We start from the raw sequence: 16,520 nt of genomic DNA on the forward strand, positions 1-16,520 counted from the left end.
TAAATATCTGGAGAGAATACAAAGTTGTATAGGGTAATTGTTGGAATAGGGTCCTCTAGATTTTGTAGTCGATTGTAGGGGGTAGAAACGATCAAACTATATCACATACATCTATGACATTCTGAACAACTAAATAATTGACATTATTGTAATTTCTTTATTTAAATTAAATTTGATCTCCCACCTCTCTTTTCTGCCTAAGCCATAGGCTATGGGCTCTCAATTGGTACATGATTCACCTATACAACAAACAAGATTTCTCCCTACAGGCCTAAGATGATTAAATCAGAAAAATGTCTGTAGTGATAGCTTGGGAACCTAAGTTCGAATCCCACATTAGAAGAAAACTTGGTCATAGCCATGGTATCTAGCAGTATCTGAAAAGAGTGACACAATAGCTTTCCTAGTGTCTGTTTGCCAGCCAGCCCAGCTAATTTGTTAAGGTCCATGTTCACTGAGAAACTCTGTCTCAAGAAATGAGGTGAATAATAATTGAAGAAGACTTTAAGATTGTACCTCTGAGCTCCAGACAAATCTTTGCTCATTCATGTATATAGTATGCATGCCATCCCCAGCAGTCACACCCCCACCTCCACCATCACCACCTTCTCCACCACCACCACCACCACCACCACCTCCCCCACCATCATGACCACCTCCACTACCAACACCACTTCTATCAACACCACTACCACAGCACCACTATCAAGTAAAACTTGAAGCATTAAGGAGAGCCTTTGCAGAAATCCAAATACTTTCATCTATATTTATGTCCTTATCCTGGAGGCCTCATTCCACACTTGAAAATAATTTTACCAATTAGGCAAGATTTCCATGTTCTTCTTACCCTATAAAACCTTTTTATCTAACTTATGTACTACTGCGTAGGACTCAACAAGAGCATTCCATAAAACATACCCCATGTCAGGTTCTGTCAAAATAATGCTGCTATCAATACACTTATTAGTAAATTCTTTATGCTTATTCTGTTCTTTACTGGGGCCCTTTATGATTCACCTACTCTGGAGTGGAGATTCTTTATGCTCAGTCAATTTTTATGAGAGAATTAAAATACATAGTAACTTATAGTACATTAAGTGCCCTAGTAAGTAATCTGAAATAAACTAAAAATGTGTTTCAATCTAAGAACTCCTAACTTATTTAGCTATAGCATTTCTTCATCATATAATGTCTATTCTCAACCCGAAGGATGTACTTTGGAGAAGGCTTTGCTCTCACCTCAAGTTTGTCTTTTATCTCTTCTCATCCCCCTTTCAACTGAATAGGTAAGAAAAAATCAAGAATGAGCATTGGATGGGTAGAAGTGCAGCAATATGTCTCATACCTTTCATCCTATGTACAATCTCTCTCTGTCTCTCTGTCTCTCTCTGTCTCTCTGTCTCTCTGTGTGTGTGTGTGTGTGTGTGTTCTTGTATGCAGTTGTATGTGTTTGCATGAGTATATGTATGCATTTGTATAGAGGCCAGAGGCAACCCTTACAGTAATTTCTCTGGTGCTCTTCACATTAATTTTTTGAGATAGGGTTTCTCATTTGCCTGGAGCTCACCATGATATTTAGTCTATCTGGCCAGTGATCCCCAGAGTGCCACCCTTATCCACCTTTCCAGCACCAGGGTTACAAGTAAGCACTGCCAAGCCTTGCTTTTTAATTCTAGAGGATCAAATTCAAGTCTTCTGTTTGAACAGCATGTAATTTATTGTTTGAGCAATATCTCTAGCTCCACTTGTACATTTTTCGACTGACATTCTCTCTTGATTTCAACTGACAAGCTTAGAATTGATGGTTTTGTTTGCAGATAGGAAACTTCCCTCTCAGATGCACTTTTTTTTTAATTAAGCATGATGTCCATCAAGCCACCAATGCAGAGAGAAAGAACAAACAGCTTTTTCTCATTGCTTACCTTGGGGTATGGGTACTGCTTTGCTTTGGGGTATAGTGCTCCAGTAAACCGAGGTATAACCATGTTAGGCACCAAGGAGTCATTTATCATCAGGAAGGCAAGTCTCTCTCCGTCGGGTGACCACCAGTGAGCAATATGAGAATGCAGAAGTTCCTCTAGAATAAATGAGTGTTATTTGAGATCGACTGTAGAGATGTGGGCTCAGTGACCCACAAACATCTGTCTTTGAAATCCTCATTGTGCATGAATATTGTCTAGATAGCATGCTATATTTTATTCACTTCTCTGAGCAGTCTATATTTTTAAATTGGTATTTGAATTCCAGAAAAAAGCAGAAAGAAAGGAAGAATAGAATGGGACATCAAAGTGTGAAGGGGTGAGGTAACATGGATGCAACACATGAACATATCATTTGAAAGAAAAGAATAGGACAATGAGTAATGAGGGAAGTAGAGCTAAAACCATGACCACTCATGATGCCATTTACACAAATTTGCATGCAACTCTTCTTTCCATTCTCTCATCAGACAAGCTGGCTGCTTACTATAATTGTCACACATTTTAGCTTTAAAGAAAGAGAATAAAATACATAGAAATACATTTTTACATATAGTATAAGGTCAACCATGTTCATCAGAAATTTAATTTGTAGAAAACACATCAAAAGTTTCTATGCTTTGTCCTCTGAATCTTGTAGTGTGAGGTCATTACAGCAGTTACACTGATAATTAGAATTAATAAATCCAGGTTATTTATTTTCACAGCTTCATCCTTCAGCATCACCTCGGGCTGGGTATGAACTTTAAATATTGTGGTCATTACTGCCCATGTGTCTAGACTACATGACTCTGTGTCTGGGAACATCATTGACGTGCTCATAGTGGCTGCTTTTTGTTTATATTATAGTAGGTTTCTCTGTTGTGTCCCATGTCCTCGCCATCATAAATACTCTTTTTATAGAGGAAGCTTCTTCAATTAATTTTACAAAATAAGCAGAGTCTTTTATTTGGGCATTCTAGAACAGTAATTAATACTAGAAAAGAGATTCAGAAAATATGCATTCAAAACCATTTTTTGAGAATAGGTGCTGCTTTGGTTGTTGTTGGTGGTGGTAGTGGTGTGTGTGTGTGTGTGTGTGTGTGTGTGTGTGTGTGTGTGTGTGTGTGTTAGTATTTTTTCCAAGAAGGAAATAAAATATGGTGATGCATAGAAAGAGATATAGTTGTGAGTCGACTGTCATTGATGGTGTCCTAGAGTGCTATGAAGGTAGAGGTGGAAGTTTATGGAAGAACAAATACTTGTGTCACATGGTTGTGACAAAAATAATAGTGATCATAAAGATTATAAAACATGGTAAGTGTAGGTCTAGGCTGACATAGGTCTCTAGGTCTCAAAACCAAGAGAAATGTCATAGGGAAAAAAAGAGAAGCTCTAGATGTGACCAAACATGCAGAGCGTTGGGCTCTAGAGCATCATTGGAATAGTCCTTTCCTTGTGCAGTAGGGAAAAGAGAGGCAAGGTCCAAGGAAAGCCCAGTAATGTTTGACTATTAAACAAGTACCTTGACAATGGATTATCAAATGAAAATGTAAGCAAAACTTCCCATTATAAACTGATTACTGTGAATTCCACTGAATATATTCAGCAAAATCACAGTATAAAATAGAATATATATATATATACATATATATATATATATATGTCATAGGATCCTTATATTCACTGAAATGGCATCTGTGACAGAGAAGCACATGTTCTAAAAGTGATGGCATTTGCTGTGTATATGACTGTAGAAAGAGCTCTATCAAATCTTTTTTTTTCTTTTCTTTTTTTTTTTTTTTTGGAGCTGGGGACCGAAGCCAGGGCCTTGTGCCTGCTAGGCAATGAAATCTTATATATGAAATCTTCTGTCACTGTCATAATATCTATGCTGCAAAGGCTCTAAACAAACAAACATTTGTGGCAAGAGAAGGGCCACATGGTAACCTACTGTAGGAATCTGGTGGTCTTTAAGTTTCCAGAATGGTACACAGGATCATTTGTCTACCAGAATGGTACATGGGATCATTTGTCTATAGAAATTTTGGAGTTTTTATTTAACAGCATTAAAAACAAGATAAACAAGGAGTGGAAAAGGTAATGTCCTGTTACTGGGATACCACATGGGATAGCATGCTTTCTATTCTCCTAATTATAAAGTTTTATTGCATGAAGGAATAATGACTCCAATTGCAACATATTAACAAGCCCATTCCTCTTAATTAGATACTGAAATTTCTCCTGTAATCACTTTGAGCTCATTGTAATGGAAAAACAAAGGAAAAAAAACTCAGAAACCCAACAGAAAGTATAGTCACTTTGCTTGAATTCATGATATAACTTATCTTCCCCAAATCAAGTATATTGTTATTATGAGAGAAAAAAAAGCAACAGTTGCTTAGCAAATATGTATTTGTCCCATAGTTCTGGTAAATAAGGAAAGAAAGAAAATACAAAACCAAAATAACTTGGCACCTCAGTAAATAAAATGCTTCTGATGCAACTTTCAGGACTTGAGTTTACTTCCCCAGGGACCAAGTTAAAATCCAGACACTTTTGTCGTGACACTAGTAACCTTGAGATTTCTTATAGAGAAAGGAGAAGAGAATATCCCTGGACTCTTGTGGTTTGCTGTTCCTGGTACATGCAGAACTAGTGAACAGCAAAAGACCCTGTCTCAATCAAGGAGGATGAAAAGGAAAAACCAACATCTCCAATAAGAAAGGGATAAGTAAGACCATCTTTAGGCAATTTTCTCAATAGTAATTCTGAAAAAGGCACCATTTTTAATTGCATCTGGGGTTATATATTTAAGGATTGTGTCTCTCTATATTAATTATATTGTTTACAAACATTTTTTAAACAAATGACACTGCATGCTAATTTAGTGTAGTTTGGGCCCTTCTAAAAATTTTACTTTTCTGACTTAAGGAATTTTACTTTAGAGCAGATGGCGATTGTACCACATGTATTTTTTTTTGTCACACACACCCAAGAATACACATCCAAAAACATAGTTTTACAAAATCTAAATAAGATAGAATTACTGTATTCAGATTAACAGCTTCTTCTGAAAAGCCTGCTGGTTTCTGTCCACCTCTGATCACTTTAGAAAGACAGGATTTCCTGAAGACCCCAAAGCAATTTCTGTTGTCGGTCTGCCCTACTTGTCAATATTCATGTGGAAATTGACTAACTTACCCCCATTCCTACTTCCTTCGTTCATTCCCATCTTTTGAAGTCCTATTTTGGTCTAAACCTCCAGTGGTACATTAGTGAATCCAGCAGTTGTTTCATAGCCTGCAGAGAACCCACTCCATATGGAATCCCCTCTCTCTTTGTCTTTCATGCTTCTATCTCTGAATGTTTACTTTGTCTTGTTTTCTATTTCTAGTTTCACTGGCAGTAAGCAAATGCTCAGTAATTGATAAACTGATAAGTAATAAATTACAAAGAAAACAAAAAAATGTAGCAACAACACACAAAAACACTTTGTATTGTTCTAATGAAACAGATACAACAGCATGTAGAAAAGGCAATTTTATAATATGTTTTTCTTTCTTCTTGATGTCCCATTGTTTCATCTGTGGAATGCCTAGAACTCTTACATGCCATGAAACTGTGCTTTGCTTCTAAACTTGTTCAATAAGCTGATCCAACTTTTGCTCATGCTTCCGACTACCATGAGTAGAGGGTTGGTTAAGTAGTAATTGTTCATATTAGGTCAGTTCACCTCATTGTAAACATTTCAAACACAGAAAGCATTATTTACTGATCACACACACACACACACACACACACACAGTGTGGAGAAGTGTGTTACTGACTCACAGTTGGTATGTTGAAGGAAAGAAGAAGGTTGGAATGTAGGAACTGATGGTACTTTGGGGAAACAGAATGTCTATGGGAAGTACTGAGTGTTAAGTACTGATGGGAGGAAATAAACAGTTCCTGAATCTACACTGACAATCCTTTGAAAGGAATGATAGGATTCTTGGAGGAAGAACTGGGTAGCTCATGAACAGTAGCATTCAGAGCCTATGGGTAAAGCAATCCCTAATGAAATATAATGATGCAGGAGTCAGAGGGACAAAATTTAACCTGAATGGCAAAGTGTGTCATTGTATAGATTCCCTTCTGCAAAGTAATCAGAAGTAGCATCAGAAAGATATATGTAACCTGTTTCCTTGCAACATCCTCAGACTCCTCTACTCTGTCAATGTTCAATCTGAATTTATGTTATTCACCTGTTTATTAATTATGTATAATGTTAACAATATATTTATATTATGTCAATTTATACCATTTATATTATTTATATTCAATATTACTTTTTATGTCTACATTGATTTTTAATTTATTGTTTTGTTTTTAGGGTATTTCCTTATATATATGTGTGTATATAGTTTTCTACTTATTAATCTGTATTTTATATATTAATCACATATAACATATGGGTTTTATTATGACCTGTACATATTTTATATATTCCAAAATAGCCTTGAACTCACTTTGTAGCTGAGGATGTCCATGAATTCCTCATATTTCTTTCTCTACCACTACGACATTGGGATTATAGCCAAACACCAGCAGGCTTTTTATAAGAGGTGCTGGGGAACAGTCCAAGGGTTTTTGAGTGGTAGGTAAGTATTGTAGCATGAGAATCTCACCCCTAGCCATAGAGTTGCGTTATCACATTAAGAAAAAGACATTGGGGCTTGTGAGATGTCTCTGCAAGTTAAAGTACTTATCAAGACTAATGACTTGAGTTTAATCTTGAAAGCCTACATGATAGACAGAGGGAAACAACTCATACCAACTGTACTCTTTCAGATACATTCATACACACATTCATACACACGCTCATACACACACTCATACACACACTCTCTCACTCTCTCTCTCACACACACACCAAATAAATAGATAAGTAAGTAAATAAATCCCCTAAAAATAATGCTTTTTTAAAAAAAATTGTCCAAAATGGAATGGCTACCATATCCATGCAGCTTTTCCAAGAAGGCTGCTAGCTCAGTCCTTTCAATCTGTGTTTAAGGCAGAGAAATCTACATAAGCAACATTAAGTATTTACCTTGTTGACTTAAAAATATTGCAAGGTGTCACCCATTATAGCATACCAACAGACTGTGAAATGTCTACACTCATGCCAAGCCTTCTATTACATGAGATTGTTGCTATTTGTCTCTACTCACTGTTAACCACCACTATTCACTAGTGACCTAAACCCAAAGCAGTAGAATCTTTCTTCACCTTTACTCATGTACCCTATTTGCTTAGCCACTAAGACCTAACTATGCTCCAGCCTCATCAACTTTAGAATCTCTCCTCACACTAACTGCTTTAGCTCCAGTTTTATGACTCATTATCTCTTGATTAAACACTAAAAGTACCTTATCAAATAGCTGTTTGAAAGCTCTGTTCATGATCTGATCCCTACTCAACACCATCACCCAAATGACCAATCTCTGTAGAAGAGCTATTTTTTTTTCACTTTCTATTTGTTCAGCTACTCTAAATTTCCAAGTAACAAAATGACCAGTGCCTTAGCTCACTGTTCCAGGTCACTTCCGATCTTGGTTCTTGCTCTCCTTTTTCTGTCTCATTTCTATACACCATTGCTGTCAATTCAATTTAAATTCTCCAGGTACAAACAAGTTTTCAAACCTTCTGTATCTTTGCAAAATAGTTTTGGGATAACACTTTCATTCTAATGGGCAGTTGTGTGTGTGTGTGCGTGTGTGTGTGTGTGTGTGTGTGTGTGTGTGTGTGTGGTATGTGTGTTTGTGTGTGTGTAGGTGTGTGTATGTTTGTGTGGTGTGTGTGTGTGTGTGTGTGTGTGTGTGTGTGTGTGTATGCATGACACATGTAAGTGCCAAGTCATGGAATTCAGTTGTCTGACCTCATCTACCTTTTTTTGAAACAGGTTTTACTTGTCCATACCAATGAACTGCAGAAAAACTGGCTCATCAATTTCCAGAAATTTGTTTGCCTCTTCTTACCTTTTCTGTTAGGAGCATTACAAATGTGTGATGCCATACCCAGTTTTACATGTATTCATGGACTGGAAGATTCTAAATCAGGTCCTCATTCTTGTCTTATCTTCTGAGCCATCTCTGAGCCCCAATTCATTTTAACCTTTCAATATCTACTCAGGTGCCTTCCGATTTGGAAAAAAGCTTTGCAAATCCCTAGAGTGTGTCAATACTCACAAGTTCTTTACAAACCTATATCCACTAAGATTCAGGATCTGTTTTGGTTCCTTCATCTTTCAGTCCCTTATATTATTGAGGATCTTTGGGACACATGAGGCTTACCAGAGATGCTCTGCTTCTCTGATCAACAATAGCCCTATATTCTTGTCTTCTAGAAGACCTGAAGTACCCAGGCTTGTTATAAACCTGCTTTGTCAGTCAGTGCTATCCTCAGCATCTCTAGTAATTTATCCAGGAGACTAGGGTTTAATTTCCAGCACTCTCATCAGAGAACTCTTCTTACATTGTATTTCTCTGAAGTTTGCTTTATTTTTTCCTGCTGTAACTATTGCAGATACTACCATTCAACAGTTCTCACGACTCAAGATATATGTGAGTGTGCATGTATTTATATGTATATGTGTATGTGATGTATATGTATCTGTATTCATATATGCATATAATGTGTGTGCAAGTGTGCATATATATGTATATGTGTGTATACACATGTACACACAAACATCAAGACCTGGACTAGATTACATACATATCTAACCTTGAAAGACTATGGCTCAGTAAAACAGCTCAACCTATTAACATCTTTTACTGAATGTGAGATATCAAGGCCACATGATCCCTTGCACATGATGGTGGTATTACACTACTGGTATGCACTTGGCTAACAGAATGACCATTGAGTGAGGTGATGCATGAATGTGTTCATGTCTGATTAATTTTCCTTTATGTGAGAAGTAATAGTATCACAAACATGTTATCACATTGCTGGAATAACAAACCATCCTGAGTTTTGTGATACATAAAAGCACCTGCCTTATCAAGGCTACTTGGTATGCTCTTATCTTTGGACTTTTTTTAAAAATTCATTTGAGTATAGAGAAGGTAATTTAAACAGTGGTATCTGGATAAAAAGTGAAAGCACAGTGGGTAAAAGTGTTTACCACCAAGCCTGGTCACCTTAGTTCCATCCATGAACTCCATAATATAGAAAAACAGAACTGTATCTAGGAAGTGCCATTTGACTTCTTCTTACATGCTATAGCATGTACATACAATGCATACACTACTTTATCCACACAAACACAAATAAATATTAAAATTTAAAACATAATGACTGAACATTGACATTTACTGAGATTTTTCTTTAAACTTACTTTTATTCTTAAAGAAAATGCACCATCTCTGCAAATTTAAATTACTGAAAATATATAACTAATAATATTTAACATAATGTTACTACAGGTCTTTTATATAAATGTGAGAATGTAAACTATTTGTAATATATGTAATTAGAACCTTTAGTGTCTTTAGATGCACTGTCAACTTTGGAAAATTATGTTCCATTTTCTCATATTGAGGCAGCTATGTACAGGAGTTAGCAGCAATATTGGTTTAGATCTGTTAAGAATCTTGCAATTGGGGGTTGGGGATTTAGCTCAGTGGTAGAGCGTTTGCCTAGCAAGCACAAGGCCCTGGGTTCGGTCCCCAGCTCCAAAAAAAAGAAAAGAAAAAAAAAAGACTCTTGCATTTGTACAGAGGTAACACAATGAATTATATATCTGAGATTACCTACATCGGTTTGATTACAGAAAATAATAAAGTATTCTCTAAGTGAAAAATGATCAAATGAAGAGTAGAATATTTATATTTGTAAATTTGAGATATGAAATTGATTTTCTCAATTATTCCCCCTGTGTAATTTGCAATCAAGTATACTGACTCAATTTCAATATTGAGATATTTTACCACACTTGGTTGAACAGTAAGCCTAGATGTTAAAGACAGGCCTACTTGCTCATTCTGATAACACAGGTAGTCAATGATTACTCCATGGTCAAAGCTGAACAAAGATTTTCATCACTTAATTTGCTTGGACACTCTCAACTGTTAACAAAATTAGATTTAATGGTATCAAATATAAATCATAAATTATATCCAGTTGTTGTTTCTATGTTTCAAACATGAAATTGTGTCCCTGATGAGAAGAACTAAAATCAAATGTCTTTTGTGTATGTTTTTGAAATTAATTATACTATATTTAAAATTTACTTATTTAACTTTTACTTTTATGTATGTAGAATGCATTTACATGAGTTTAGGAACTCATTGGTTCTGGACAATAGCATTAGATATCCTAGAATTTGAATTAAAGACAATTGCAAAGCACAGGTAGGTTAGAACCTAAACATGACCCTTATGAGAGTATTTATTGCAGTTAAGTGATGAATAACCTCTTTAGGTCTTTATTGTTTTTATTTTTAATAATGTGAAGCTGGATGGTAGTGGCAAGCACCTTTAATTCCAGCTCTCAGGACATAAAGGCATATGAGTGCAAGGACAGCCTGGTCTACAGAGTGAGTTCCAGAAGAGCCAGTATTAAATAAATAAATAAATAAATAAATAAATAAATAACAACAAAACATCCAAATATGATGATGTGCATGTGCATATACACTTAGATACCCATGAAAATGAAGCTTTTGGAGCTGGAGTTACAGACAGTTGTGAATCATATAATATCAGTGCTGGGAAGTTAACTCTGGTACCCTCACATATCAACTCACTATAAAACATAGGTGTAATATATATGAAGATAGGAACCACAGCCAGGCAGCATGTGAGCCCATGCAATAAGACAGCATGCCACTCTTAGACAGAAATATGGAGAACAAGGGAGGCAATCGGCTTCTAGAACGCACAGATTTTCTTGAAGGTTTTACGTACAAATAAGCCATTTTGCCCTTTAGAAATTATAAATTTTGCAACTCACCTTCATATAACCAGTCAGCAATCCCATTAAAAACAATTCCTTCTTTTCCTGAAGATGTCAGTCTTAAAGAACTGCTCTTGATATCAGGTTGGTAGTAGATATTGTTTTCAAAAATATAAATCTGGATTAGGAAATATAGGAAAGAAAAAAACAAACATATTACTTTATTTTTTCAACATTCATATTATGGAATGATTTCTGGATGGGATCATCTTTTTCTACCTTCTTTCACACTGATATCATTTTGTTTTAATATTCACATGGCATTGTAAGATTAATGGCCATATCTTTCCTTATCTTTATTAACATTAGACTGCTGTCATTTGGAAATTTCATGGCATTAATACTCTCTAATCCATACATATATCATTGATATTTCATCTACTCAGTAATGATTGTCTCACATGGCAAATTTTTTTGGCTGGAAAATGATATTTTGCACACCTGAAAGATTGATAACTGACATGGGATGCTATTGTGGTAACAGTGAACCGACTTGTTTGCAAAGTTTCAATATGAAGTCTTTGCTTGTATAAAAATATGCTTGGTAAACCACAGACCATAATCCCACCAGAAGACTGTCATTCCACCAGCGGATATGCTGGTACTAGAAACCTCAAGTAGTACAAACCTCAGTGCCCACTAACACATCTTAAATTCTTCCCAACAGTCCCAACAGCCTCTCTCCTGTGCTCCATAACCTTGGCAAGAATCCCGCTCCACTGTAGGCTACACCTATACTAAGGACTCTATGAAGCCCAGATAGTAGAACCCCAGAGACCACAATGCCTCTGAGGGCATGCCAATTCATAGAATCCTAAAACTCCAGATGCAACTTGAGTACCACAAACCCCAGCCATCTCACAGGCCAGCAAATCATCAGTGCAGACATAATACTGGAACTAAATTAAGACATACTGGTCACCAGAACCACAGGCTCTTCCGTTCAGAAGACCAGAGAGGAAACAGATAGCAAGGTGAAAATTATAAAAAGAAAAATCATACAACAAATGTAGTCAGAAATCAGCATCTAAACCTGTAATAACCTTGAACCCAGATGACTAGGGGATAGAACAGGAACACAGGTAGCAACACCAGGACAATATGTCACCACCAAAGTCCAGCTATTTTACTATAGCAAACACGGGATAGTCTAACACAGAAGAAGCACAAGAAAATTAACTTAATTTTATAAAGATGATGAATTCTTTAAAGTGGAAATGAACAAATCCCTTAAAAAAATCAAAGAAATCACAAAAAGCAAATGAAGAATATGATCAAAACTTATCAAAATCTGAAAATAGAAATAAAAGCTATAAATGAAACACAAACTTTGGGAATCCCGGAGATTAAAAAACCCAGACAAGCAAACAGGAACTAAAGATGCAAGGATCACCAACACAATAAAAGAGATGAAAGAAATAATCTCAGGTGTAGAACATATGATAGAAAAATTGATACAACTGTCAAAAATGTTAAATATAAACGTTTCTGACATATAATCTTCAGGTAATCTGGGATAGTATGAAAAGACCAAACTTAAAAATAATAGGAATGGAATAAAAAAAGATTCCCAGCTTAAATGTTCAGGAAAAGTTTTTGACAAAATTATAAAAGAAAAATGTTCTAGCTTAAAAGGAAGATGCCTGTAAAAGGTACAAGAAGATTACAGAAAAGACCAAGTTGATTGGACTACAAAAGAAAGTCTGTATACCACATGATATTCAAAACACTAAACTTACAGAAAAAAGAAAGCATATCAAACACATCAAGGAAAAAAAGTCAAGTAGCATATAAAGGAAGACCCATTAGAATCACATCCAACTACTCAATGGAAACACTAAATCCTGGAAGGGTCTAGGCAGATGTCTTTAAACTCTAAGAGACCATAGATACCAGTCCAGACTATTATAACTAGCAAAAATTTCAATCATCATATATGGAGAAGGCAAGATATTCCACAACATGTTCAAATTGAAGCAGTATTATCCTACGAATTCAGCCATACAAAATGTGCTAAAAGGAAAACTCTAAAACAAAAATGATAGCTACACCAATGAAACCATAGAAAATAAATAATTTCAAAGCAAAATTAAAAGCACACATTACCACTACCACCACAAAATAACAGGAATTAACATTAATAACTCTTTAATATCTTTCAATATCAATGGACTCCATATATATTTGTTTGTTTATTTAATATTTTTATTAGATATATTTCATTACTTACATTTCAAATGTTCAAATTTCTGGGTTTCCTGTCCATAAGTCCCGATACCCTACCCATATGCTTATCCATCCCCGTTACTGCCCCCATCATATTCCCTTGAATTTGGGGTGCAACCTTGGCAGGACCAAGGCCTTCCTCTTTCACTGGTGCCCGAACAAGGCTATTCTCTGCTGCATATGCAGTTGGAGCCCTGGATGAGTCCATGTATAGTCTTTTGATAGTGGTTTAGTCCCTGGAAGCTCTTGGTTGGCATTGTTGTTCTTATGGGGCTGCAAGCTCCTTCTACTCTTTCAGTCCTTCCTCTAATTGCCCCCAAGGGGGTCCTGTTCTCAGTTGAGTGGTTTGCTGCTAGCATTGAACTCTGTATTTGACATGCTCTGAATGTGTCTCTCAGGAGAGATCTGTATCCGGTTCCTTTCAGCATGCAGTTTTTAGCCTTATCAATCTTATCTAGTTTTGGTGACTGTGTACATATACATATACATATACATATACATATACATATACATATACATATACATATACATATACATATACATATACATATACATATACATATACATATACACATACATATCATATACATATACATCATATACATATACATATACATATACATATACATATACATGTACATGTACATGTACATGTACATGTACATGTACATGTACATATACATATACATATACATATACATATACATATACATATACATATACATATACATCATATACATATACATATACATATACATATACATCATATACATATACATATACATATACATATACATATACATATACATATACATCATATACATATACATATACATATACATATACATATACATATACATATACATATACATATACATCATATACATATACATATACATATACATATACATATACATATACATATACATATACATATACATATACATGTACATATACATATACATATACATCATATACATATACATATACATATACATATACATATACATATACATATACATATACATATACAATGAGCCACAAGTGGGGCAATCTCTGAATGGCCATTCCTTGAGTCGCTGCTCTAAACTTTGCTTCCATATCCCCTCCTATGGATATTTTTCCCCATTTAAGAAAGAGTAGGAGCCTCCGGATTTTGGTCATTCTTTTTGAGCTTCTGGTGGTCTGTGAATTGCATCTTGGGTAATTCAAACTTTGGACTAATATCCACTTATCAGTGAGTGCATACAAAGTATGTTTTTCTGTGATTGGGTTACCTCACTCAGGAAAATATTTTCTAGTTCTTTCCATTTGCCTATGAATTTCATAAAGTCATTGTTTTAGATGTCCCAAATTTTTTGAATCCACTGCTCTGTTGAAGGGCATTTGGGTTCTTTCCAGCTTCCGACTATTATAAGTAAGGCTGCTGTGAATATAGTGGAGCATGTGTCTTTGCTGTATGTTGGGGCATCTTTTGGGTATATGCCCAGGAGAGGTATAGCAGGGTACTCAGGTAGTGGAATATCCAATTTTCTGAGGACCTCCAGACTGATTTCCACTGATTCCAGACTGATTACTAGTTTGCAACCCCACCAACAATGGAGGAGTGTTCCTCTTTCTCCACATCCTCGCCAGCATCTGATGTCATTTGAGTATTTAATCTTAGCCATTCTGACTGTTGTGAGGTGGAATCTCAGGGTTGATTTGATTTGCATTTCCCTGATGACTAAGGATGTTGAATACATCTTTAGGTGTTTTTGTTCATCCAATAGTCCTCAGCTGAGAAAGTTTTGTTGAGCTCTGTTCCCCATTATTTTCATAGGGTTTTTGGCTCTCTATGGAGTCTAACTTCTTAAGTTCTTAGTATATTTTGGATATTAGCCCTCTATCAGATGTAGGATGGGTAAAGATTTTTTCCCAATCTGTTGGTTGCTGTTTTGTCCTAATGACAATGTCTTTTGCCTTATAGAAGCTTTGCAGTTAGTTAAGTTTTATGAGGTCCCATTTGCCAATACTTAGAGTATAAGCTATTGGTGTTTTGTTCAGGCAATCTTCCCCAATGGCCATGTATTTGAGACTCTTCCCCACTTTTTCTTCTGTTAGTTTGAGTGTATCTGGTTTAATGTGGAGGTCCTTGATCCACTTGGACTTAAGCTTTGTACAGGGTGATAAGCATGGATCGATCTGCATTCTTCTACATGTTGACCTCCAGTTGAACCAGCACCATTTGCTGAAAATGGTATCTTTCTTCCATTGGATGGTTTTAGCTCCTTTGTCAAAGATCAAGTGACTATAGCTGTGTGTGTTCATTTCTGGGTCTTCAATTCTGTTCCACTGATCTATCTGCCTGTCTCTGTATCAATACCATACAGATTTTATGACTATTGCTCTGTAACACTGTTTGAAGTCAGGGATGATGATTCTCCCAGAAGATCTTTTATTGTTGAGTATAATTTTTGCTGTCCTAGGGTTTTCGTTATTCCAAATGAATTTGCAAATTGGTCTTTCTATCTCTATAAAGAATTGAGTAGGAATTTCAATGGGGCTTGCATTGAATCTGTAGATTGCTTTGGGCAAAACGGCCATCTTTACTATATTAATCCTACCAATCCATGAACATGGAAGATCTATCTTCTCAGATCTTCCTCAATTTCTTCCTTCAGAGACTTGAAGTTCTTGTCATAACGATCTTTCACTTGCTTGGTAAAAGTCTCTCTAAGATATTTTTATAGTATTTTGGACTATTGTGAAGGGTGTCATTTCCATAGTTTCTTTCTCAACCTGTTTATCCTTTGAGTAGAGGAAGGCTACTGATTTGTTTGAGTTAATTTTGTTCTTCGACACATTGCTGAATTTGTTTATAAGGTTAAATAGTTCTCTGGTGGAATGTTTGGAGTCACTTAAGTACACTATCATATCATATGCAAATAGTGACATTTTGATTTCTTCATTTCCAATTTGTATCCTTTTGACCTCCTTTCATTATCTGACTGCTCTGGCTAGAACTTCAAGTACTTTATTGAATAGGTACGGAGAGAGTGGGCAGCCTTGTCTAGTCCCTGATTTTAGTGGGATTGCTTCAAGTTCCTCTGAATTTAGTTTGATGTTAGCTACTTGTTTGCTGTATATTGCTTTTACTATGTTTAGGTATGGGCCTTGAATTCCTGATCTTTCCAGGACTTTTATCATGAAGGGGTTTTGAATTTTGTCAAATGCTTTTTGAGCATCTACTGAAATGATCATATGGTTCTTATCTTTGAGTTTGTTTATGTAGTGGATTATATTGATAGATTTCCATATATTAAACCATCCCTGCATCCCTGGGATGAA

At 35.7% G+C, this 16,520-nt stretch overlaps 1 protein-coding gene across 3 annotated transcripts in view; it reads right to left on the minus strand.

Moving 5' to 3' along the window:
- Dpp10 (dipeptidyl peptidase like 10) overlaps nt 1–16,520 on the minus strand; it is a 1,656,730-nt gene that overhangs the window by 108,865 nt on the left and 1,531,345 nt on the right. For all 3 annotated transcript variants that reach the window (NM_001415116.1, NM_001415117.1, NM_001012205.2), the window contains 2 exon segments: nt 1,923–2,077; nt 10,962–11,082. In NM_001415116.1, coding sequence (NP_001402045.1) covers nt 1,923–2,077; nt 10,962–11,082 — 276 coding nt within the window.

The sequence above is a fragment of the Rattus norvegicus genome, chromosome 13 (genome assembly GCF_021556685.1).
Source record: "Rattus norvegicus strain SHRSP/BbbUtx chromosome 13, alternate assembly SHRSP_T2T, whole genome shotgun sequence".
Classification (NCBI taxonomy): domain Eukaryota; kingdom Metazoa; phylum Chordata; class Mammalia; order Rodentia; family Muridae; genus Rattus; species Rattus norvegicus.